Source organism: Lotus japonicus, chromosome 2 (genome assembly GCF_012489685.1).
Source record: "Lotus japonicus ecotype B-129 chromosome 2, LjGifu_v1.2".
In the NCBI taxonomy this organism is placed as follows: Eukaryota; Viridiplantae; Streptophyta; class Magnoliopsida; order Fabales; family Fabaceae; genus Lotus; species Lotus japonicus.
The window spans coordinates 54,508,341-54,534,425 of NC_080042.1; the positions used below are offsets into that span (position 1 = coordinate 54,508,341).

Genomic DNA, 26,085 nt, shown 5'->3' on the forward strand with positions numbered 1-26,085 from the left:
AACACTGCCTGCTACATTCACAATCGTGTCATTATTCGTCAAGGAGACACAGTCACTCAGTATGAACTATGGAAAGGAAAGAAACCTACAGTGAAGTATTTCCATGTTTTTGGGAGCAAGTGCTACATTCTGACTGACAGAGAACATAGGAGAAAACTGGATCCTAAAAGTGAAGTTGGAATATTTCTGGGATATTCTGGAAACAGCAGAGCTTACAGAGTTTATAATATCCGCACGAGAGTCATGATGGAATCCATTAATGTTGTTGTTGATGATACATCCAATGAGAGAACGGAACAAGCACATGATGAAGATGATCTACCGTATGAGTATACTAATGGGGAACCAGATGAGCCAGCAATTCAATTCCAAAATGAACAAGAAGACACTGTCTCTCAACTGCCTTTAGCTACCAAAGAACCCTCTATTAGAATTCAGAAGATACATCCAAAAGAAAATATCATTGGTGATCTGAATGATGGGGTTATTACAAGGTCAAGGGATCTAGTTTCTAATGCATGCTTCATATCAAAAATAGAACCAAAGAATGTCAAAGAAGCTCTGACTGATGAGTTCTGGATTCAATCCATGCAAGAGGAACTGGGACAGTTCAAGAGAAATGAAGTGTGGGAATTGGTTCCAAGACCTGATGATGCAAATGTTGTGGGAACTAAGTGGATATTCAGGAACAAGTCTGATGAGAGTGGTAATGTGACAAGGAACAAATCTCGTCTAGTTGCTCAGGGATACTCTCAAATAGAAGGGGTAGACTTTGATGAAACATTTGCTCCTGTTGCTCGTCTTGAATCTATCAGATTGTTGTTAGGAGTAGCATGTTTGCTAAAATTCAGACTATATCAAATGGACGTCAAGAGTGCATTCTTGAATGGTTACCTGGATGAAGAAGTCTATGTGGAACAACCTAAAGGGTTTGTAGATCCAAGTTTTCCAGATCATGTGTACAGATTGAAAAAGGCTCTGTATGGCTTAAAACAAGCACCTAGAGCCTGGTATGAAAGATTAACAGAGTTTCTGATCAACAATGGTTATGACAAAGGTGGCATTGACAAAACCTTGTTTGTTAAGAAAAATGGCAGTGAACTCATGGTAGCTCAAATTTATGTTGATGACATCGTGTTTGGTGGCATGTCGAACCATATGGTGGAACAATTTGTTGAACAAATGAAATCTGAGTTTGAAATGAGTCTTGTAGGCGAATTAACTTACTTTCTGGGACTTCAGGTAAAACAGATGGAAGATACCTTATTCATCACTCAAAGTAAGTATGCCAAGGGAATTGTTAAGAAGTTTGGTCTTGAGAATGCTGGCCATAAAAGAACTCCTGCTGCAACTCATATCAAGCTTACAAAGGATGGGAAAGGTACTGATGTGGATCCTAGTTTATATAGAAGCATGATTGGAAGTCTTTTGTATCTCACTGCCAGCAGACCAGATATTACTTTTGCAGTTGGAGTCTGTGCTAGGTATCAAGCAGAACCAAAGACTAGTCATCTCATTCAAGTGAAAAGGATCATTAAGTATATCAGTGGTACAAGTGATTATGGCATTTTGTACTCTCGCAACACTAATTCAGTGTTAACAGGTTACTGTGATGCGGATTGGGCTGGAAGTGCTGATGATAGGAAGAGCACATCAGGTGGATGTTTCTTTCTTGGAAGCAATCTAATTTCTTGGTTCAGTAAAAAGCAAAATTGTGTCTCTCTCTCTACGGCAGAAGCTGAATATATAGCTGCTGGAAGCAGTTGCACTCAGTTGATGTGGATGAAACAAATGTTAAAGGAGTATAATGTGCAACAAGATGTTATGACATTGTTTTGTGACAATCTAAGTGCTATCAACATATCCAAAAATCCAATTCAGCACAGCAGAACAAAACATATTGATATTCGTCATCATTTCATCAGGGAGTTGGTTGAAGATGGTACTGTTACTCTGGAACATGTCTCAACTGAGAAGCAGTTAGCAGATATTTTTACCAAAGCTCTGGATGCCACACAGTTTGAAAAATTGAGGCAGTTATTGGGTATCTGTTTATTTGAGGAATTATAGCAATTAAAGGGATTTTTGTGTGCCAACGGCTATTTTGTTATTACTTCTGAGACACGCTTAATCAGGAATTTCCATTGTTTCTTGATAATCTCTCCTGCAACTTCCACTGTGCAACTTCCAATCACTGAAACTCACTCCAAAACCGTCCATTCTTTTCTTGAAGACCCGTGTTTCCTTCTGTGTGTTTTCTTCACCATGAGTCAAGATTCTAGCAAGAAACTCACTCCTGAGATGAATGCTTACGGGGTAAAGGTAATAGGTCTGAAATCCAAAACCCCAAAATCTTCAAGGGTTTCCAAATCCTCTCCTCATACCAGTGAAATCGCAATTGCTCAAGGTATCTCTCAACCATCATCTGATCCGCACAAGAAGAAAGGGAAAAAGGCACGATCCAAGTCAGATGCGTCCAAAGCGAAGAGGAAGATGGTAACGAGAGGCTCTGAGGCTACTCAGAGAGTGAATTCCGAGGCTGAGATCAACCCAAGTACGGGTGATGATGTTGATGATTCTCGTATCACTGAAGTGTTGGAAACTCCTCTCAAGGAAGTTTTACATGAAAATGTAGATCCAATTGTTCCATCACCAAGCAACAACCAATCAAGCCACGGTGTTGATACTGATTGCAACAAGGATTCTGATCATCTTGAGGAAGAGGTAATGGTTCCCATCTCTACTCCCTCTGTTGATAAAACTATGCATGTCGAGGATGTTCAGGATGTTATTGAAAACTCAGAATCTGATGAGGTGTTGATCAACACCCTTGGTGCTTCTGCTTCTGTTGCTTCAAAAAGGCAAAAGATGACTGTTGTTCCTAAGTACTCTACGCGTTCCTCTGGCAAGAAGTTAGGTTTGGGTTTGAGTGAGAACAAGAAGAGCAAGAAGGTCATTATTCTTGATGATGATACTCCTGTTGTCCAGAATGTCAAGAGAAAGGTTCACAAAGATAATGCTGCTCCTGTTGTTGATGAGACTCCAACTGAGGAGTTGGATAAGTCAGATACTGGTTCTGCTGCTCGGAAGCGCAAGATTGGGAAACGAATTCCAGAAAATGTGCCTGCTGCTCCTTTGGATAACATTTCTTTTCACTCTGAAGAGAGTGTTGGTAAGTGGAAGTATGTTTATCAGCGCAGGATTGCTCAAGAGAGGGAATTGACTGGTGAGATTCTGCATTGTCAAGAAATTATGAAACTTCTTGAGGCTGCTGGGTTATTGAAAACTGTTACTGAGATAGGTGGCTGCTATGACAAGTTGGTGAGAGAATTTATTGTGAATGTGACTACAAATTGCACTGTTTCTGGGCATCCTGATTTCAGGAAAGTTTTTGTGCGTGGTAAGTGTGTCCATTTTTCACCTGAGATCATTAACCAGTATTTGGGAAGGAGCACTGTTGCCACAGGAAATGAAGAGCTGTCATTGAGTGCTATCACTAAAGAACTCACGGCTGGTCAGACTATGGTATGGCCTGCTAAAGGATTGCTGTCTTCTACTTATTTGAGTGTGAAGTATGCTATCTTGAATCGCATTGGTGCTGCAAATTGGGCTCCTACCACTCATAGCTCAGATGTTTCTTCAGGTTTGGCAAAATTAATTTATCTGGTTGGAACTCAAACTCAGTTTGATTTTGGTGAATATGTCTTTGCTCAAACTATGAAGCATGCTGAAACTTTTGCTGTCAGGCTTCCTATTGGTTTTCCTTGTTTAATTTGTGGGATTATTTTGAGTCAACATCCTCAAATTCTCCTTGATGATGAGGTTCCTAGCCAGAAAGCTAGTCTTCTCACTATTGATTCCAGGCTGCTAGCTGGTGCCCATGTTTCTGATGTTGCTGGTTTGGCTGAGATGACTCAGGGGGAGGGTACTTCCTCTCAGAAGACTCCTGAGACTCCAATTGCTGCGCTTATTGCTGTGTCTAAGATGCTTCAGGACACAATTACTAGTTGTACATTGAGGAAGAAGAATGTGGACACTCTCATTCTGCAGTTGACTAAAGGCAAGAGGCCTCTTGAAGACAATGCTGCTGCTCATGCTCAAGATGATGTTGGTACTTCTGATGATGATACTACTAGTGATTAGTTCCCTTGTTCCTTCATCTCTTCAATATGGTTGTACTATTTTGTTGACTTTTGTTGTTTCTCTGCACCCTTTGACAATTTCTGCTAATAAGGGGGAGAATGGTACTGTTGCTTGTTAGTACTGTTGCTTGAGTGTTTTTGTTCAGACTAAGTTTGATGTTGTTCAGTAGGGTGGTACGTTCATCATATGCTGTGTGCTGTTGTGTGCAAATGGATGAGTTTGTTGTTTTTAGCATTGTTTGGCTGTCTGATCATGTTTTAGCAAAAATTTGCCAAAGGGGGAGATTGTAGTTCTTTTGATTGGCTGCATTTTGCTCAAAACATGATGGGCAACCATATGTTCCAACATCTGGAGCAACATGGTGGAATTACATATGTTGCTTGTTCAGTCGTTAAAGTCAAGCTTGTTGTGAGGTTGCTAACTGTATGGTGATTCAGAAGTTTTTATCCTATGCTGTGCGTTTTATCTTCTGAAGGCGTGTTTGTTTTAATCTTGGCTGAAGTAACAAGATTAATATCGTATGGACCAAGTCTATCTCAAATTCTGTTTTACTTGGTTCTGTTATTTTATTCTGGTAAGATTTGATTCCATGAAGATTCTTTCCAGAAGTGTGTTAGTGGACTCTATGACGTTCAGCCCATTGAAGATCCAAGCCCCAAGTGAACGTCTATATAAAAGGAACTTGTAAACCCTAGCTGGGCACGGATTCAGAGATTCAGATATTGATTTTAGGGTTTTGTTTGTGAGTCCTCTTGTGAGTGTTGTACCAACTTAGTGCTTTAGTTCATCAAAGTACTGAGTTGAATTTGTTTAGTTGAGTTGTAATCTCATCAAACTGTTTTTGATAAACATGTCTTGATCACTGTGGCAGTGATTGTTAGGAGTTAGAGAAAGTTTTCTCATAGCTTAGAGGAGAAGGGCTAAGCTTGATTCACTTGTGTAATAGTGGTGAACATATAAGAGGCTCTATACTAAGGGGGAGTACTTAGGTATAGGAGGGACTTTTATGTGACCTGAGAACTATTATTTGATAGTGAATTGACTCCTGGATTGGTATCCTCCAGACGTAGGTGATGTTCACCGAACTGGGTTAACAACTCCTTGTGTTTTAACTGTTTGTTTATTATTGATACTCTGATTGTGTTTTGTTGTGCTACACATTGTTGCAACATTGTGTATCACATCTGTCCTAGGTGAATACGAATTTCACGTTTATTAACATAAACAACAGTTTGCTAACATAAAAAATAATTTATAAACATTCAGAGAAAATTCAGAGAGAATTAAAAAAAAAATTGACAGGCTAATCGCACTTAAACTTAGGCCTGTCCAGATTTTTTTGGGCCGACCGAACCCGTCCGGCCCGCTGCCAAAAAAGGGCCTCGCGGGTGGGCAGGTTCGGGTCGCGGGTTCGCGGGTGAAAAAAAACCGGTCTCTAATGGTTTGGTTCGGTCGAGTTCGGTTTAACCTCTGAGCCGACCGAACCAACTCTTTTAAAAAATAAAAAACTTTTCAGCCCAGCCCAATCCCACTAACCCTAACCCTATTGACAAAAAAAAAACCTAACCTTAGCCATATAAATATGCTCTCACTTCTGATTCACTCATCACTCTCTCACTCCAGCCGCCGCCACCTCTCTCACTCCAACAGCCACCACCTCACAAGCCTCAACCCTCAGCCGCCACCACCACCTCTCAAGCTTCAACCCTCAACCGCCACCTTCTCTTCCTCTCCAGCCGCCACCACCTCACAAGCTTCAACCCTCAACCGCCGCCACCTCTCAAGCCTCAACCCTAGCCTCCAACGATCGTGTTCCATTAGCCACAATCCGCACCTCCTCCTTTTCTGCGGTGGAGAAAGCGATCTCCGGTGAAGACCTTCGACGTCAACGGTGAAGATTGCTAGAGCGAGGACATGCAGCACCACCACGATGAAGATCTTCATCGATTTCTTATTTCTTCATAAATTGTCTCTGAAGATTGTATATTTTTATGTATTTTTTGAGGTATATATTGTTCATTTGTCATGGAAGTAAAATTTTATGTTTCTGGTGGATGTTATATTCTCTAAATTTCCTGGAACTCCTCCTCTCTTTTTTGTGATTTTTTTTTCTGGATCTGCAACCGTGAAAACCGACTGAGGTAACCGACTACCCGACGAAACCGAACCCGACAAATCCGATGCTGCTCGGCGGTCGGCGACGGGCTAGATTTTGGTGTAATTTCACCCGTCCAAAACCGGGGTTCGGGCCCAAACCTGCCCGAACCCGTCCAGTGGACACACCTACTTAAACTTGCGGTAGGTATAAAAGATTTGACAGGCTAACCGCACTTAAACTTGCGGTAGGTATAAAAGATTTGACAGGCGTACCGCACTTAAACATGCGGTAGGTATAAAAGATTTGACAGGCGTACCGCACTTAAACATGCGGTAGCCATAAAACCTGTCCGCGGTTTAGAGTGCGGGAAAGTCACGAAACCTCCTCCCATTGCAGAATCAAATCGAGGGACTGAAATTTAACACGAAATACAACCTAAGCCTCGAAAACTTGTAAAAAATAACTTATATTATTGTTCTTCTTGTGGGTTATGGGTTGTTGTTGTATTTTGTGGGTTACTCCTTCTTGACTTGGTCTCCTTCTTCCTCTTCTACTTCAACTTCTTCTTCTTACTTCTTCTTCTTACTGGTTGTCCTCCTTTCTCTTCCTCTTCTTGACTTGGTTGTGGGTTTGAGAGACTTGATTTTGTGAGGGTTGAAACTTTTGAAATTGGGTGGGAGAGGAAGATGGTATACGGTTGAAAGAGGGGGGAGGGTTTGTAGAGATAAGGTAGTTTTTTTTTTTTAAATTTAAATTACTGAAGGGTATTTTAGTCTTTTCGCGTGTTTGGGGATGGCGGACTTAGCAAAAAAGGGGGCGCAAATAGTCTCTGCCTATCATCTATTACATCTTATACTTTCTCACTCTTACTTTTTCTTTTCTTCCTATCTATCTCTTCCTCCACCTCATTTTGAGGTGTGAATAAATAATTATTGCTAATCCACGTTGCAGCCCCACACCCCAATTAACATTACAAATTTCAAAAATAAAAACACAGACCTGTATCCCTTTTTTCTCTTTCTCTCAAAATTGATTTCCTGTGCGTGACCTTCATCCTCTTCACTATTTCATCATTTTCTTCCTGACACTCTCACGAAGCAGATTTTTGGGTAGTCAAATTGGAAGGCCTCTTGAAAAGACTGGGAGTTAGGGTTTATGCTTTGAAGAAGGAGAAGAAGAAGAGTACCCACATCTTCAGATTGCTCATTTGATTTTATTGAGGTATACATACACCCTATAAATTTCAATAACAGTAGTAGCACAGTTTAGAATTAAGTAGAATTATTTTTAGGGCTTTAGTTACACATTTGGGAATTTTATGGTTGCTCATGGGTAGTATGTCAAAAGGGTAATAAATGCTGAAGGTTTGAGGTTAATTTTGTGTTCAGATTCAACGGCAAGTGGATCGTTCGGAGGTCGTAGGATTGCAGAAAGCAATTGTGGTTATTCTTCATAGTTGTGAGTGGTTTTCAATTGCTATGACATATTTTTAACAGTCTTATAACTGATTTAATTACTTTATCATATTACCTATTTATCTAATTGGGAAAACATGTTTTTATATGTTTGACTATCATTCTTGAACTCTGAAAGCTGATTTTATGAAGCTGATTTTGAGCATGTTTTATGAATTGGTATGAGAAGAGAATGACATTGAGTTAATTTTGAAATTATGTGAAATTGAGATCGTGAACTTGAAAATCTTTGATGAGCATTGAAAATTTGATGTTGAGAATGCTATTTTGAAAAGCTTTGATGAGCATTTGAAAGCTGATTTTGAGACTGTTGATGAGACTTGTATTGGTTTGAGAAAATGGTTTTGGGTATCCTTGATAGAATCCCGTAGCCGTTAGCGGAGGTAACGGCCTAGGTGCACCTAGCTAGTTTGATTCCGGGAGGAGAGAGCTATCCGTTAGATGGAGCCGCCAGTGCACGGAAAGGGCTATCAACGAGATGTAGCTTCCCCCGATGAGATTGATGAGATATGACATGATTCCGGGTGGAGAGGGCTATCTGTTAGATGGAGCCGCCTCTAGGGTAAGATAATCCTTAAGAGGAAAAGGCTATCAACGAGATGTAGCTTCCCCCGATGACACGATGTGACTTTAGAAAGGAAAGGGCTATCCGCTAGATGGAGCCGCCCCTATCGGAGAGGCCATCCCTTAGGAGGAGAGGGCTATCAGCGAGATGGAGCCGCCTCACGGTTCTACATGTGTGACCCTTATATAAAGTTTCAGATTTTAAATGTTATATTGCTATGATTTTAATAATATTTATTTGAAGTGATTATTTATGAACTTTATGAGTTTTGACACTTTTTACTGCTGAAATGGTTTGAACTGATATTATTGATGATATAGATTGTTTATACTGAGTTAAGAGCGAAAAACTCGTGCCTATTCTGTTTCCCCTTCCTGTTCATGGTGGTTGTTGACTGCTCACTAAGTCTTCGTGACTTACCCCATTCATTATTTTCCCTCCACAGATTTTCAGGCAATTGAGTAGCAGATTGTTGTCAGGGTCAGATCATTTGGCTCATTTCGTTTATAGACCTCATTTGGCAGGTGGTCATATTTGTGTCTTTATTGGTCTTTGTTATTCTGCAGCTATATGAGAGTCTTGGGGGATATCAGTTTGAGTTGTTATTTATTGTTTTAATTTAAGAATTAGCACTTTAGTGCTGGATTTGGAATTTATGTATTCTTGGAATTCTAATTATGATAAATCTCAATTGATAGGTTTTATTATTTTGGAAAAATTGTTTCGAAAAGTGGTTTTGGTTAAATAGGCTTGTCAGGCTAAGGTGGTAGCCTGTGCGCCGGTTACGACTCAAGATTTTGGGTTGTGACAAAATGTCAATTAATACACCAACCTAGATTCCGGTGTAATAAAACTCAAACAACTAATGGAATCTTACATAACCATTTCTTTCACGTATCATTCCAAGACATTAAATCAAACATAATTGATCGAGTTGATGCCTACCGACTTCTAGTAACTTTGACAGATATGATATAAACAATCGATCGAGTTGATGCTTAACAACTTTTAGCAACACCGATGTGATTAAAATCTGTTGTTTTTGTGGTTTCCTTTATTTTAAAGTTTTTTATTACTCCTTTACAAAATGTGTAATGCATGTTCTTTTAGCTTTTTATGTATATATTCAAAAATAGTTAAGCATCTACGATACTAGTTTTTTTGAGATGAGTTCTTAAGTTAAGAACTAGAGTAATGATATATACACACCTCTTCACTTCTTTTTCATCTTCATTTACTATCTATTTCTCTTTTTCTATCAATCAAATCACATATCACATCTTTACTTTCTCTCTCCTTTCTTCCTATAAAAAATGAGGTGTGGAGATATAATTATTCTAAGAGCTATGAAGATGACTGACGTAGAGTTTTTAGTTTTTAAAAATAAGAACTGGTTCTTATATAAGTAACTTTACTTTATGAGTTCTTAGAATTTTTTTTTTCTTTCTCTTTCACACAAATTGCTTTATTGCATTATGAGTTTTGTTTTATTGCTTTATAAAAGTAAAAAGTATAAATAATGTGCTGCGGTTGAACTAGATGAATAGTACAAAGAAACTCAAAGTAAAGAACTTGTGGTTGGAGCGAAATATGTAAAAGCTGCTTTACGGGCCTACGCGAATAGTGCTAAGAACTAAAAATTAAGAATTAACATTGGAGATGCTCTTAAATAAGAGTATAAGTGAAAAATTATTAAATAAAATATGATAAGTGGTAGAAAAATTATTAAATAAGAGTGTAAGTGAAAAAAATTAGAAAAAATACATTAGTTTTCTAAATCAACAAATATATTAGAAATTCAAGCTTGTCACCTATCTTAGAAAACTTTCTCAATGTATGAATGGACGTCTAGTGCTAAATGCATTGGGTTGAGTTTAGAAACCTAAGACCCAACTAAAAAAATTTATTATGACACATTTTCATGCTCCACTAGACCAACTCCTCGAGATTGGATTGATACTTAACTCAATGTGACAAATTCTAATGTTTTTTTTAAATACGTGAAACTGCAATGCTAAACAAAATCATGAGCTAAATGTATGATACTTTCCTTTGACTTTTGTGTCGTGCCTTTGATCTTTTCTCACCGTGCATTAAAGGATGCTCTTAATTAGTTGATACATGTGTCGTAGGTTGTTGGTGGTAAAACATTCGTCACAATTAAGAAGCAAACAACTGAATTCAAGTGTGTATGGTGTAGTAATAATATCATCATTCTTTTGTTTCACCCACAAATGACCACAATCCACACCATTCATTCATAATTGCCAACAGAAAATTCAACAACTCCTTCCGTTCAAACATCCATCATAGTTTCCGCCGAAAAAGGGGTTAGCTAGCTGGTTCCCAAATCTACCACTCAGTCACATGCAGCCAACAATGTGGTAGATTCATGTCAAATGAAAAATGTACTATCAGATTGGAATTTGGAGGAGATATAATGCCAGCATCTTCTCCTAATTGAAAAACAAGCAACAACTTCACTTCCATCACTGAGAATTAAGACTTTCTCACTCACCATGGCCTCTTCTTCACACCCCAACAATGTGGGAATCCTTGCCATTGACATCTACTTCCCACCCACCTGCGTGCAGCAGGTAAAGTTGTGATTTTGTATTTTTATTTGATTTTAAAGCTGCATTTTTTTTTTTTTTGATTCTTGTGTTTTTCCTTTGTTGGGTTTGTGTGATTCTGCAGGGGGCTTTGGAGGAACATGATGGCGTGAGCAAAGGGAAATACACTATTGGGCTTGGTCAAGATTGCATGGCATTCTGCACTGATGTTGAAGATGTTATCTCAATGAGGTCACTTGCAATTTTGAATAAACTTTTTACAGTTACCAATGTTTTTTTAGTTATTAATTTGATTAGAGCGTTAATGGGGTGTGGAGAAACAAATAAAAAGTGGTTAATATGGTAGTTCTAGTAATTTTGTTTTGGGGTGCTAAATTCATTCTTTTGAAGTTAGTCAAAAAAGCTAGCCAGAGTTCTGGACTTGTATGATGCTGCTTGCTGCAATGGGTTTATTGTACTTAGAGACCGTCTGGATACAGACTTATTGGAGCTTATCTACTAGAAAAACACTAAATAAGCTTCAATAAGTCCTATTTGATTTGCATCCAAACCTATTCTGCTCATTTTTTTAATTTTTATTTTCTAATTTTGAATTTCCAGTTTGACGGTTGTTACTTCACTTCTTGAAAAGTATAATGTTGATTCAAAGCAAATTGGACGCTTGGAGGTTGGAAGTGAAACTGTCATTGATAAAAGCAAATCCATTAAGACCTTCCTTATGCAAGTTTTTGAGGTATCTCATTCCTGTTTTTGTGTTGACCCTAACTCTATAACATTATTAGGTTCTAGAGCTTTATGCTTGCGTTACCGTTGGTATCAGTGTCTGAAACTACTGTCTTTAACTGGAATTGCATTTGCAATATTGTGGTTTGTGAGGTCTCCTGTTTCCACTTTCCACAACTGCATTAGTGGTTGCATTTGCCGCAATTTCAGTTACTACCCTGCAATTAGGATGCAACGGCAATTTAAAACCATAGTAGGAGTTGCATACTCTCTTTACCTGAGATAACCCCGAATGGATTTAATCTTATCTTTTGTGTCACACATATTTGAGGTAGCAAAGCAGAAAAGATGTTTTCTGATGTACGATTTTGAAAATGATGTCTAATTTATTGTTTTCAGAACTCATAGAATCAAATTTTGAAAGGTACTACAAGAATGAAATTGATGTGTTTATGTGACACCCACATCTTATGTTAACTAATGTAAAGTTTTAACATTCAGGAGAGTGGTAATGCTGACATTGAAGGTGTTGATTCAACAAACGCATGCTATGGTGGAACAGCAGCTTTGTTCAATTGCGTGAATTGGGTTGAGAGTAGTTCATGGGATGGACGCTATGGACTTGTTGTATGTACAGACAGTGCGGTATAGACTCCTAGCAAACGATAACCTTTTCTTTGCATCCTTTCATATTTCTGAAGATTTTAAGATTTACTAGTTCATGCATGAGGAGAAAGATTGTTAACTCGTATTATCCATTTTTATGACATAATTTATGCATGTTTTAGAACCTCGGACCAACTCTAGCATCTAAGGTACTTATGTTGACATACAAATTCAAGCACCTCTCACTACTTTCTTGAGGAATTTTACCATATTTCAACAGATTTCACATTATTCTAACTCGAGTTATATGTGGCAGCAGTCACACGTGTTATCTTGAAATAAACTCCTACCTCCAAATGCATGTGGACAAACTTACAATTTGATAAATTTCTAGTTAAAGGAATCTGGAAAAACTTGAAATTTCTTAAATTCCTAATTAAAGAGAATGTCGAAGAACTTATAATTCAACAATTCCTAGCAAAAACATATTAGAATTTGCAGTCCTGAGTCCTGACATTGCATAGTTTCACCATCTTATGTTGTTAATGAAACATCAAAGTAAAAACTGCAGAATCTATACTGAGCTGTATAAGGTTAACTTTCCAAGACATCAATTTTACATAGGAGCATGTAACAAATGTTTTATTTTGCATGTCTAAATGATGGATCCAAATGCAGATGGTTTATACACAAACAATTTTCTCAACTCTGACTTTATTCTTCAAGGTATATGCTGAGGGACCTGCTCGTCCAACTGGAGGAGCCGCTGCAATTGCCATGCTCATAGGGCCAGATGCTCCTATTGTATTTGAAAGCAAACTCAGGGGCAGTCACATGTCTCATGTCTATGATTTTTACAAGCCAAATCTTGCAAGTGAATACCCAGTAATGCTTAGCCACCTCCACTCTATTGATTTACTTCCATCATAAATTCAATATAAAGTATTATTTTAGATTTTTAGGTTTTTATAGAAATACTTTTGTTATTAAATGAACAGCAGTGTAACAGCATGTTTAGAAAATCAGTTGATGGCGACATTCATATAGAATTGAATTCAGTTTTAAGAAGCTAATTTGTGTAGCTTTCAGGAAATAGAATCAATGCCGAGTTTGGAAAATGAGATTCATGCATGCACTATGACCAATTTCATTTATTATCCATGGTGGAGATATTTTCCAATTTTCAGCATCACCATTCTTTTTTCTTTATATTGTTGTGTTCTAATTTTAGTTGAATTTTGTTATAAACACAAACAAGGTGAAAAAAGGATGTATAGGAAGACTCTTTTTGAAAAAAATAGCTTCATGAACAAAAGCAATAATGTCTTTAGCTAGTCTCATTTCAGTGGGCGGAGCCATGTATTGTCACTAGCACACTCTTTCTACGGGTTAGCAGGGTCCTTTCCCACCCCTTCCCCAACACTGAATGGATCAAATTAATTCATGTATGCAACCATAGGTCCAGAGACGGAACCAGAAAAAATGGGTAGGGAGTGAAATTTAACACATTCAGCAAAATTATGAAAAATTTACGGGGAGCAAAAACAATATTTGAATAATATTTTGTTAAGAAAGTTTTTCCTCTTTGGAAAGGGGGGGACCGCCACATTTTGCCATTATCGTCCGTCCCTGCATAGTTCTTTACGAAATAGCTAAATCTAATTGTTACCTATTTTTAGTGCTATTTCTACCTTAATTAGCTTTTAAGATTTTCTCCTAAACTGAATTATGTTAAAGTAAATTATCTCAGTTTATGCACATTAACTTCCATAGAAAATTTTAAATGTGTTAAGATTTTAATATCTTGTTTACAGCAATCATTACTGCTATGCCAAAGTGTTGGTCTGTGCCTTTTTTCATCTTTTCTTTGTCCTTTTCCTGCTCTAGGTTGTTGATGGAATGCTCTCACAGACCTGTTATCTCATGGCACTTGATTCCTGCTATCGGCTTTTATGTGAGAAGTAAGCAAAGACCGAACCGTAAAAGTCATTTCGATTTTTTCTTTATGGTTTCAAATTCTCATTCTATTTTCTTCCATGTACAGATTTGAAAAATTGGAGGGGAGGCCGTTTTCAATATCAGATTCTGATTATTTTGTTTTTCATTCTCCATATAACAAGGTACTTTAAGCTTTATGGTTTAGTCATGTAGGATTTATTTCTCCATATTTGGAATGAAAACAAAAAAAAAGCACTGAGTATGTCATTACACGGCCTAAAAAATGTCTCTCTACTGCTTTCTTGTATGTATGACAGCTTGTGCAGAAAAGTTTTGGTCGGTTATACTTCAACGACTTCCAGAGAAATCCCAGGTTTGTGGATCCTCTGCTTTATACATTTCCCATATTCAATGCATTTTCAATTCAAGGTCCAAGCAATAAAATGACATCTACCCTTTTCACTAGGTAATTTAGTTTACCTTTTGGATATTTCTTGCTGTAATAAGCCAATAGGTAGTGAGCTCTTAAGGTTCAGTTAAATATTCTAGTGTAACATTTCCGCCCGCAATAATATATTACATCATATTCTGGATTGTATTTTCGACAAACAGATCTAAGAAAACTGGACTGCATGAACTGAACCATAAAAATTCCATGATTTTAATTGATGTCTTTAAATCCTAGTTGATAATTTTTTTGTTGGTTCTCTGCATTTGCTATGCTGTACCAGTTTTGTTGATGAAGTTTCCAGGAATGCCCTAGCGCCTTTTGCATCCTTATCTGGTGATGAGAGCTATCGCAGTCGTGATCTTGAAAAGGTAGCTGATCCTGTTGTGATTGAATCATGTTGCTTGACTAAAATATTACTAGAGATTTAACTCTTAGAATGGTTTGCGGTCATTGTGACTCTACAGGCAAATCAGCAAGCTGCAAAGCATGTTTATGACGCGAAGGTGCAGCCTGGCACACTAATCCCAAAGCAAGTTGGCAACATGTACACTGCATCACTTTATTCAGCATTTGCATCTCTCCTTCACAATAAGCATGACTCGCTGGTATGGTTTTTCATGCTTGTATCATATTCTTTGTTTATTTTACCCTTTGTATCTCTGTGACTGCATCTTTCATGTGGACAATAATTCTAAAATTCTCATAAGCATTGTCTTCAATGTACAGGTAGGTAAACGTGTAGTTATGTTCTCTTATGGGAGTGGTTTAACCGCTACAATGTTCTCCTTCCGCCTTCAAGAAGGCCAGCAACCCTTTAATTTGTCAAACATTGTAAAGTTGATGAATGTTTCTGACAAATTGAAGCAGAGAATTGAGGTATGCCATCTTTAACCACTTCTAGCTCTTGATGATAGTTTTATTCTGGTCATACCATCTAAGATAATAGGCATAAAGGGTGAATCTTACAAGAACCTTCTGTAGTTATGGTGCATGGATGCACCTTTTATCTTAACTGTGTTTGTTAGTAAGTGTGATTTAATCAATGGCTGTCATTCTATCAAGTGTGACCTCTGTTAAAGGTTCCACATTGACTAGAGATATGACTAAATAAGTTATTATAAATGTGTTAACGGTGTCGTCACCCATTGACTAGCTTTTGGTGTAGAGTTAGGCTCAATCCAAAGTCTACCTTAGATTGATTGGTATGGTATAAAAGGGAATACTTACTCATATTACCCAAAAGTAATGGAAATTAGAATTGCCAATTTTGGTAGAAAAACCTCATACCTGGAATTTATCTTTCTCTGCCAATACTTGGCCTTTAGTCCACTGATGATTGGCTTCCTTCTTGTGTTAACAATGCCATGCAAGAATCTCCTTCGTGACGTTGATGAGTAATTGCTTGCACATCAACAATTAGCTAGATATTATGTTACTGTTGAATTTGTTTCCAGTTCCAGCAAGAAATGCAATCACATCAAGATTAATACTTAACAATGATCAAGCTCAAAATCCATAACAGAACAACAGTCCATCAGAAACCAAAGATGAAACTCAAAATAAACATCAGCATAGAAACAAAATAAACTTTGCATAACTACAATATCAAACCATGCCAAAACTGAAATGGTACAGCAAGAGTCAGAGAGGAGAATAAGAAAGAAACTGATGATAGTGAAAGTGCATAGTTAAAATGAGGGTGATATGGGGGTAGACGTTGGCGTCGATTGGTTTGAGGGGTTTCTGGTTTTGGTGTTCTACATGTTAGCAAATGCTTTATGTTTTGTGGCCTGTCAGTATAGTGTTCTGTACTAGCTGATATCTGAATTATAGTTTTCAAAAGGCCATGTAACATTGAGATTTGATGTTTTGAAAACCAACTATACATTCCATTTTTTCAGGGTACATGAATCAACCACATGAGGTTTGTTTAAACTTTTTTAAAAAATAGTGTTACATGGTGCGTCCATGCTCCCTAATAGTGTATAATTCTCCAGAACCTAAAGAATTTATTACAGAATTATGGAGCATCGTTACTCCTGAAACGAGTTTACTATGTTTGCAGGTTACTCCTGAAAAGTTTGTTGAAACTTTGAAAATCATGGAGCAGCGTTATGGGGCAAAGGACTTTGTGACTAGCATGGACTGTAGCTACCTACATCCAGGCACATTCTATCTCACCAAAGTTGATTCCATGTATAGAAGATTTTATTCCAAGAAGGACACCATGAGCAGATGATAATTCACTATCAGATGATCATTGATATCTTCGAATTTACAGCTTTTGTCCTGGTGCACGTTCTGTATTTGATCCCTTTTATTTACCTAATTTGTTTATAAGATATTTATTTTCTTATATTATTGTGATAAGGTTTTATCCAAAATTAGTTTGTACACCAACTGTTAATTATTTTGTTATGAAAAATAATGCAAATACTTTAGTGCAATTTTCAATTGGATTATCATATTTACAATGCCCTGCATGGTGAGAGTATCGGGAGCAAGAGACCATCACTAAGTCAAACTTCATTCTCTATTTGGCATGAACGATTAGGGTATATCTCCAAGGGTAGAATCATTATTAGAAAATAGGCTATTACCGACAACCATTAACTGTCGGTAAGGACACAAATCCGTCGGTAAACATATATTACGGTTGGATTATTGACAGTCTTAATCTCGTTGATAATTTGTTCCGATGGTTTTTTTTGTCTAAAGTTGTTGATAATTTATCGAATGATTTAGTCGTCAGTAATTGACCGACAGTTAGGGCCATTGGCAAATCACCAAAGGTATGATCAGTTGGTAATGATTTTGACGCCATAGGTTGTTTGACTTAACGGGAGGTTACGCCGGTCTATCTTAGAATAAGTTATCAAAGATTTTAAAATGACAAACTATCTTTTGTGTGTCACTTAAAAAAGCGTCTCATGCTATAGTTGGGGTAGTATATCAATATGGCTTACGTTCAACATGGCTACATGCGCCCTTTGTTCTCACCAGAAGCACTTCCGACCACTGCATGTCCACCACCACCACTACTTACTCTTGGCTGCCACCACCCACAAAGACCCTACCTACACATCCAATCGTCGACCTCCATAGTCAAACCACCTCTGATTCCTCCACTACCACTCCAAAATCACAAACCCACGACTATTGCACCCAGATCCAGTCTCACTTCCACACCTCATTATAATCCAATGGAACCATCCCCTCCGTCCGAACTGTGGATGGATTTCGATTTAGATGATGATCTTACTAACAACGTCAAGGCCCACCATATGAATTTTCATTTCCTTCTTTGCGAATAGCTTGTTGAACGACTTTGTGAAATGTCAACCCTATCTCACTCCCATCAATTGTTGATCCACATAAAAAAAATTACACACAATAAGTAAATGAATGAATTAATCGCACAATCGCAAATCACTAATCCAGAAGTTCGATTTGATACACTCTCCCATAGTTACAATTAATTCAAACTGTAGGACCTCTAATTGGATCATATGCTCCTCTAGGAGTGGGCAATGGCTCCCTCACATGGTTTCTGATACTAGGTTTAGGGGACTAATGTTTGGTTGGATGGAGTCCCAACTAGTCTTTGTCATAAAGGTGAAGAGTTTGTGGTAACTCTTGCAATGTCTTTGTAGAGTTCGATTATGGAGGCTTGAGGTTTGGGTTACGACGCCAAGGAGGACTCCAATGTCAATTGTGATGGGAATCATAGAGACCACGGAGGTCGTGGCTGACGGTCGTGGCTGACGGTGACAGTGGTACGAGGTTGACAGGTTGTGGAGGGTTGTTAGATACTTACCAGTACTTCAAGCAACGAGGCTTATTTGAAAATTTGAAAAACTTTCAATTGAATATCTCAAACACCCTCAACTATTTGGTGGTATCACACTCGGGATTGATGAATTTTTTATAAGGTCACCACAAAATTTACCAAATTGACTTTTTAAAAAATAGAACAATCTCACAAAGTCACAAAGTGTATTTATGTGCTGAAAAGAATGTATAACTACTTTTTTTTAATTAAAATTTGTTTTCTGGTGACATATGAAGTATAAATGTAGAATATGCAACTAATTATCAATCATTTGTATTGCCAAAAAATGAAACTAAAAAAAATTCAGACCCGTCTATATCGCCCCTGCTAACCGTACCTTGTGTTTCAATAAACTTTATGATTAATGTTCAATAATGAATTTCTAGTGAGACATAATTTGAAATACAATGAAAATGGATTCAGCCTAATGACTCTATTTTTACTCTTTATTATTATATGGCCCCACTGCTCTATCTCTATGTCTCTTACAATGATTAATTTTAGGTAACTTGAATGAATAGGGGGAGTGGGAGCCTCTGCAAATTTTTCATTTTCTCTCCCATACTCAATAATGGTTGCTTTTAAGGCTGAAAAATTCAAAGCATAACCTTTTATATATACCCAGACAATACTATGAGACACGTACATGCTCTATCAAAATCATTGTGCTATATAAATGTAATGTGTACTGTGTTAGCGCGCGTCCACTGGTTTACCCCATTAGGACCCTACGTCCCTACCGAGCTTTTAATTAGTGTGATATAGCTATAACAGACGCTCCTATTTTTCCCTCCCCTGTCATGTAGTTATCTGTACACATCTGGAAATCTAGTATAAGTTAGCTAGAGGTGTATCAATTTTCTTCTGATCATGGCCTAATAACTAGATACCCCTTGTCTGTTTTGGCCTCACACGTTTAAGTTTTTTTTCATTCCCATTTCAAAATGCAAATCTCAAATGATTTCATTTGTGTTTTGATCAACATTTGTCAAAAGTGATATTTAGTCTCACTATAAAAAAAATCCCTCCCATGTGCTCCTCATTCATATATTTTGCCTTATAATATTTTTTTTAATTATTTTGCAACAGTTTAAAAATGTAACCATAGATACGAAAAATGTTTCCTAACTTTACGGAACAGTTTCTAACGGTCTCATAGCAACACTGTAACAAAAATGTAACTTATTGTGTCGAATAGGCAACAACTATTACACAATAATTGATTCCTATTATACAACAAAGAACATTTATTTAGTGTTGTAAAAAATAATGTTGCCTAAAATAAACTCTTTATGACAACAGACACAAACAGATTCTGGATGCATCTTTAGAAAATACTTTTTGCTTGTTGCATTAACAAGTGTTAGCAAAAGTAAAAAAATGTAATAGTATGTTGAACTGAAGTGTTTGTGTTTGGATGCATTTATAAAATAGTTATTTGGATTAGTTTAGCTGTGAAATTCAGTTGTATAATCTCATAAGGAACTACTCTCTATCTTCTACTAAAACTCATTTCGAGTATGAAATTAATTTTTTAAAATGACTATCAAAATCAGTGGTTACTCTATTATAATGGTCTATGTGACTATGTGATTTCTAAAGGGAAAGCAAATACACTCTTTGAAGCTGAAATTAATTTTTCAAAGTGACTTATAAATATCAATATTTTGATCGAGAATTGATCTTAATCTATCATAATTGATTTTAGCGTTTCCCAACACAAAACCAAACATACTCTAAATATCTTCTATGATTGATTTTGAATTCAATTATGAAATTAAACTTTTATCGTAGCTTCTAGATTAGATTATTGAAATTAGGGAGACCTAACTACACCCAAAAGCTAAAACACACCCCCTCAAGTGTTGAGGTTTGCTTTACCTTTTATAAGTACTTATTTGACTATATCTCTAGACAATGTGGGACTTCTAACACACCCCTCACACCTAGGGCTGGACATTTGGAGCGTGGAATATATGAACATCAACGGGTGACCCAAATAGGGGAGGTCTCCACAACAAATGGATACTCTGATACCATATTAAGCAACTAGTTATACCAAAAACTTAAGATATTGGGTAAGAGTCACATCAATGGTTTTATATTATATTCTAATACGCTCCCTCACGCAAGAGCCTACTTGGGCTTGTAGCATGGACAATACACAGGTCCACCTACCATCTGCTTAAATTCATTTTTTTTCTTTTTTTCAGAAGAATTCGGGGGAGGTAGAGACCGAACTCTAGACCACTTAATCATAGATGCTTTGATACCATGTCAAACAACAACTTATTCCAAAAGCTTATTAAGTTGTTAGGTAAAAGTAACCTGAATGTTTTATATTATATTTCCATCAAGCTCCATCATGCAAGAGCCCAGGGACGGAGGGAGTGGGGTGACGGACTCATGCTCCAGTCACCCCCAAGTTTGGAAATTTTCTAACCAATACATATAAAAAAAATATTTTTTAGCACCCCCACTTTTATCCGTTCCTTTTCTTGCTTCCGTTTCCCTCTGTTTCTTTGTATTCATTTCTTTTTTAGTTTTGATGAGTTGCATAATTTTTTAATATTTTTTATCAAGTATAATTTCATAGATTTGCATTCACTATAAGTGTGGGCGTGTGGCACTGGTAGCTAGTGTGAACTTGTGGCTGCAAATGAGAAACTGAAAAACATAATCAAGAATACAGGGGGACTAAAGTGAGTGGAGTAGCAAATAAAAAAAAGTGTCGTTAGGACTAATCAGATGCTGAAACATTCATCCATTGTTGATTTGTTCTCTGCAAGGAAATAAATTTTGAGAGACTGTATAGCCTTATTTAATCATCATAAAATTTATGAATTTGGGCTTTATGAAATTATTGATTTGTAGTCATTATATTACTATAAATTTGACACTAACCATTACCTAGCTAAAAAAATTGTTTGTATTTTTAGTGAATTTACATGTTTGAACTTTGAAGTAGTGTGTGGCTCAAATTCTTCATTTCTTGAAAGATGACTAAGAAGAGAACTATTGACTCATTCTTTAAGAAAAAAAGAGATAGACAATGAAGAATGCTTATGAGCTGGCTCAAAAGCTCAAATTGTTCTTTTTTTGTGAAGTCTGATTTTTTTTTCTTCTCATAATGCTTATGAGCTAGTTAGTATCTATTATACTAAAACTAATTATATATTTCTTATGCTTATAAAAAACTGTTAGTTATATATGATTTTTTTGCACATGCTTTATGAGAAAAAGTAAAATTTTCTTATAAATTACCTAAAGTAATTTTTTTTTATAAATTACCTTCCTTTAAATCTTCGTCACCCCCCAATAAAATTTCTGCCTCCGCCCCTGCAAGAGCCTACTTGGACTAGAATAAGAATAAATATTATTAATAATAGTAATAAATTTTTTAACTATATTTTAACATTACATTTTTTATAACAAGTTAATTTTTGTATTTTATTTTACATTAAATAATTTATGTTATTTTACAAACATGCATTTTTCCTTCACACATTGTTATGAAGGACTTGGCATGTGACAGTCTTTCATGTTTCCCCTAACGCAGAATATGGTGGCAAATACACTAGCTAAGCTCGCACTGAATGATGGATAGGATTGGAAGGTTTGAGTTGTTCCTCCTTCTACAGTGATTCCTATTCTCTGTTTGGATGTAATTGTTTAGTTTCTTTCTCCTTTTCTTTTCCTTTGTACTAAAAACATATTTTTCTTTTCTCTTGCTTTTAACGAGAATAATATTTTAATTTTTTGTTGAAAGTAAAAACTATACTGATGAGGGAATTGACAGGATATACACCCTCCTCCAAAAGGATCAAAAGTTAGCAAACACAAAAAAAAAGCCCCAAAAAATATAAAAACCAACCCAAGATACCCAAAGTCTATACAACCCGCCTAAAACCCCTCACAAGCCCTCCAACCCCCCTAAAGATACCCAAGCTCCAATCAAAACCCAAGAAACTCTCTCTGCTAACCTAAGGCTATTTGTGCGCCATGATCTAAGCTGTAATCACGGCGTGGGTCGTTTCGTATGTGCAACCATACACCATACCTAGGTGTTTCCCCATCAAAATAGCGCTCCGCATTCGTGTCAAGGCACCATAAACTTCGAAAACTCCCCCGCTAACACCATCAACTCTCACCCTGATATCTCCTCCATCTCCACAATGTCGTTGACTGCCGATGCAACCCCCGAAGAGCTCTCAGAACGGCTCTGCAACTTGCATCCCGCTAACACAACCTTCTTATGTCAACCCCCTACCCCTGAAACTTTCCAGGACCTTGGACAAAGGTTGCTCAATAGGACCATCAGGCACATCTACAGCCTCTTAGGGAATCTCCAAAGGGGGAGATGGGAGAGTACCGCAGGAGTCAGAAACAGAGTACCTGCAAAAAGAAAGTTTAGGAAAAAGCACCACATGAGATAAATGTGGATTCACGAGGCCCCCTCTATCAACCCCACAGAGCATCAAGTCTTCATCCTCTGAGAACTCCAACACTATTTGTTCATCTTCTTCTCCGCGAGCACCAACATCTCCCTCTATCACCAACCCATGCACGTCCAACCCCTATCGTGGAAACCTCTCCATATTTTTAAATTATATTTTAAAATTAATTTTATTTATAAAAATTTAATTTTCATTTTTTATTTTACATTACAGATATTTAAGTTATTTTACAAACATACATTTTTCTTTTTTACTTTCTCTCTAACCAAACAATTTAAAAATCATTTCATTTTATACTCTCATTCTTTCTTTTCTCTTTTTTATTTTTATTTCTTTTGTTTCACTTTTCTTCCACGTGCCAAAACATACCATAAATCATCATTTTTGGATTGCACAAACTTTTTAAGACATAATTCTCCAAAGCTACAACTTGTAGAGGGGTCAAAGTTGCCAGGTTAAGGGTAAAAGTGGGTTGGGTTAACCTGTCTAACTTTTTGGTGAGTCAGTTAAAGGACAACCCTGCTAGATCCAACTCATGTTGGTTGGCAAGCTTATCAAAATATTTAAATAAAATATCAAAACAGAAACATAGAAAAAATATTAATAAAGGTATAAAAAAACTACTAAATTATTTTTTGAAAAAATAACAAAAGGCTATAAAATTTAGTACTAAAATTTATTTCTCGAACAATAAACTATTCTTCACAAAAAGTTAAATATTTACAGTTATGGTTAAATATGTTTTTTTCTTCATAAAATAGCACTATTTCAGGTTTAGCTCCCGACTTTAAATCCATAGAGTTTGGTCTCAACTAATTTAATGACATAATTTTAGTCCTCCCCGAGGACTCGTTACTTCATTTGATTACATCAATCATTTATTTCCTTATTGATCACCGAGGACTAAAATCTTATAATTAAATTAGTTGAGGTATTAAACCTACAACTTTAAAAGTTGAGAAATAAACCCAAAATAATGCAAATATAGAGGTACTAAAAAGTGTATGAGTTTATACATTTAATTTATTTATTTTAAATAAATAGTGAGCCAATCTGGCTCAACCCGATCGTAACCCCCACGGGTTGATGGGTCAGGTATGCGGGTTAAAATCGATGAATCGTTACCCATTAGTCATGAGTGATGCGGCCAGGTGTGCTAACTGCCTTACCCCTATTTTTCCTTTCTTTTTTCAAGCTGCCTATAAGGGTTGGCAAAAGTTGTGTTTGTTTGATGCGCAATTTTTTATGGGGAGGCTCAGAAAATGAAAACAAAATTGCCTGGGTGAAATGGGCGGACGTCTGTAAGCCCAAAGAGCTTGGGGGTTTGGGGATCAAGGATCTTTTTGCTTTTAACAAAGCCTTGCTTGGGAAATGGAGATGGCGGTATTTGACGGAACCAGACAGTCTTTGGAGGAGGGTAATTGAAGCTCAATCTGATCACTATTTGTAAGGCCCAAGTTTTTAAACTTATGTCAACTAAATAGAATCCTATTCACGATTAGGGTTGATGTATCGTGAATGGAAACCTGAACTAGAGTTTACCAAATGAAATAAATTTATGAAGGAGAAAGTTCAGGAAAAGTCCAAGGATTGCATAATGATCGATAAAAGTTATAGCACGATCGTTATACGCTTAAACCTAGGTCAGAAACCCTAGTATATAGCTAGTTTTCATTTATAGGTACGATGGAAGTTAATTCCAAAAATCTTCAGAGAAATGTTAGAACTTCTCTTTTTCCATATATCACAATCGTTTCGAGGCGAAACTCTAGGATCTACGAACGTCCGATTCCAATCATCGGAAGTTTGCCGAAACCGAAACCCTGGTATTTCAAAACCCTAGAATTTCCCGACTATGAAGACTTTTTCTATTCGGAACATCAAATGAAGATTCTACACGCGTACGCCCATTTCTCTTAATGATCTCAATCTTTCTTCAGAAGGAAGTTTTCTATTCCGACATCCGATGCAAAAAGCAACTTATCGGGTAAAATAGTTTTACACCGACTTTGCATTAGTTACCAAAAATACAAGGAGACCTCATTTTAGTTTTGGAATTCTTTCGCCAAAACATATCTTAGAATTCACGGAGAATGACGCCGGAAAAATCAGATTCGCGAAACTTTCATTTTACCGCGTTTTGCCAACCTCTATATATAGCCAAGAAATGAGAAAAAAACACAAAAACTACCCATTTCTTCCCAAGGAGGCCGCGAGTTTGCATAAGAGAAGAGGAGGAGAGATTTTCTTCATTTCTTGCTTGATCGTCGATCAATCAGTTGCTACTTCAAGGTGTCGAGGTATAGTCGCTAATTCTTACCTCTGATCGCTTTTTCCATAGCTTTTCTATAGACTTTTCTGAGCTGATAGTTTTGAGGTTTTTGCAAAACTATCCTGAATACTTCATTTCTGATTCTAAACATCTTCCTTACGTGCCCAAGATCACTTCTGCCGGATTAGATTTTCCGTAATGTCGCCGGATTTCCGCCGGAATCAATTTTAGCCTTAAATACCCATTTTTGGAGTAAAGCTTCAACCTTTAGGCTGAAAACTATCGCCTTAGCTTAGTGCTAGTAGGATTAGTTGTCATAAACGTCGTTGGTGACGTCCCTGTCAAATTTGCTTTTTGGGATTTCAGTTTTGAAATTCTAAGTTAAAAATCATGACCAAAATACCCCTGCGACAGTTTTTGATCCGATAATTTTTCCGAGTTCAGAATACCCTTAGTTACGGCTAATGAAAGCATAGGAACCAAGTTTGATCGAAGAAAAATCGAACCCTACAATTACCAAAAGTGGCCGAACCTATGGGGGGAGGGGGAAAATTTCCTTTTCCGAAAACTTGTCCTTTCGCGCTAGATTATCGTACCTCGGAGTATGTATTACTTCGGGTAACCTTAGTGAGCATTGATAGCTTAGTTTCCGATAGATTCTGATAGTATTTCTGTGGTTTTGCTCTAAAGGTGATTTTGAGGAATTCCCAGAGGAGCAAGGCGTTGATTGTGAAAGAGCGATAGGAGATAATCCTAGAGAATCTTCAGGTGAGGGCTACTCACTGAATCTCTAGTTAATGCTTAGGGTCGATGCGTTCGACATTGATTTACTGTTTATGCACTTGTTTGTGGTTGACTGGGAAAAATGTCTTCTGAGGCTTCGGCTGACAATGTAGATGATGCATCTACTGAATGTTTTTGATGATTGACTTACATGCTACGTGCTATGTGG

General features: G+C 37.0%; 2 protein-coding genes across 2 annotated transcripts; both read left to right on the top strand.

Annotated features, from left to right (window-relative positions):
• The first annotated feature begins 2,265 nt into the window (after nt 1-2,265).
• LOC130736652 (uncharacterized) lies at nt 2,266-4,143 on the top strand. The gene has a single exon (XM_057588454.1). It carries the CDS (start codon nt 2,266-2,268, stop codon nt 4,141-4,143), a length of 1,878 nt encoding a protein of 625 aa, XP_057444437.1.
• Nucleotides 4,144-10,649: 6,506 nt separating this feature from the next.
• On the top strand, nt 10,650-17,036 carry LOC130738364 (hydroxymethylglutaryl-CoA synthase-like). Its single transcript, XM_057590336.1, has 12 exons — nt 10,650-10,878; nt 10,979-11,085; nt 11,455-11,587; nt 12,079-12,222; nt 12,910-13,068; nt 14,071-14,144; nt 14,228-14,303; nt 14,439-14,494; nt 14,853-14,940; nt 15,037-15,177; nt 15,299-15,448; nt 16,638-17,036. Exons 1-12 carry the CDS (start codon nt 10,801-10,803, stop codon nt 16,809-16,811), a joined length of 1,380 nt encoding a protein of 459 aa, XP_057446319.1. The 5' UTR covers nt 10,650-10,800; the 3' UTR covers nt 16,812-17,036.
• Nucleotides 17,037-26,085: the final 9,049 nt, after the last annotated feature.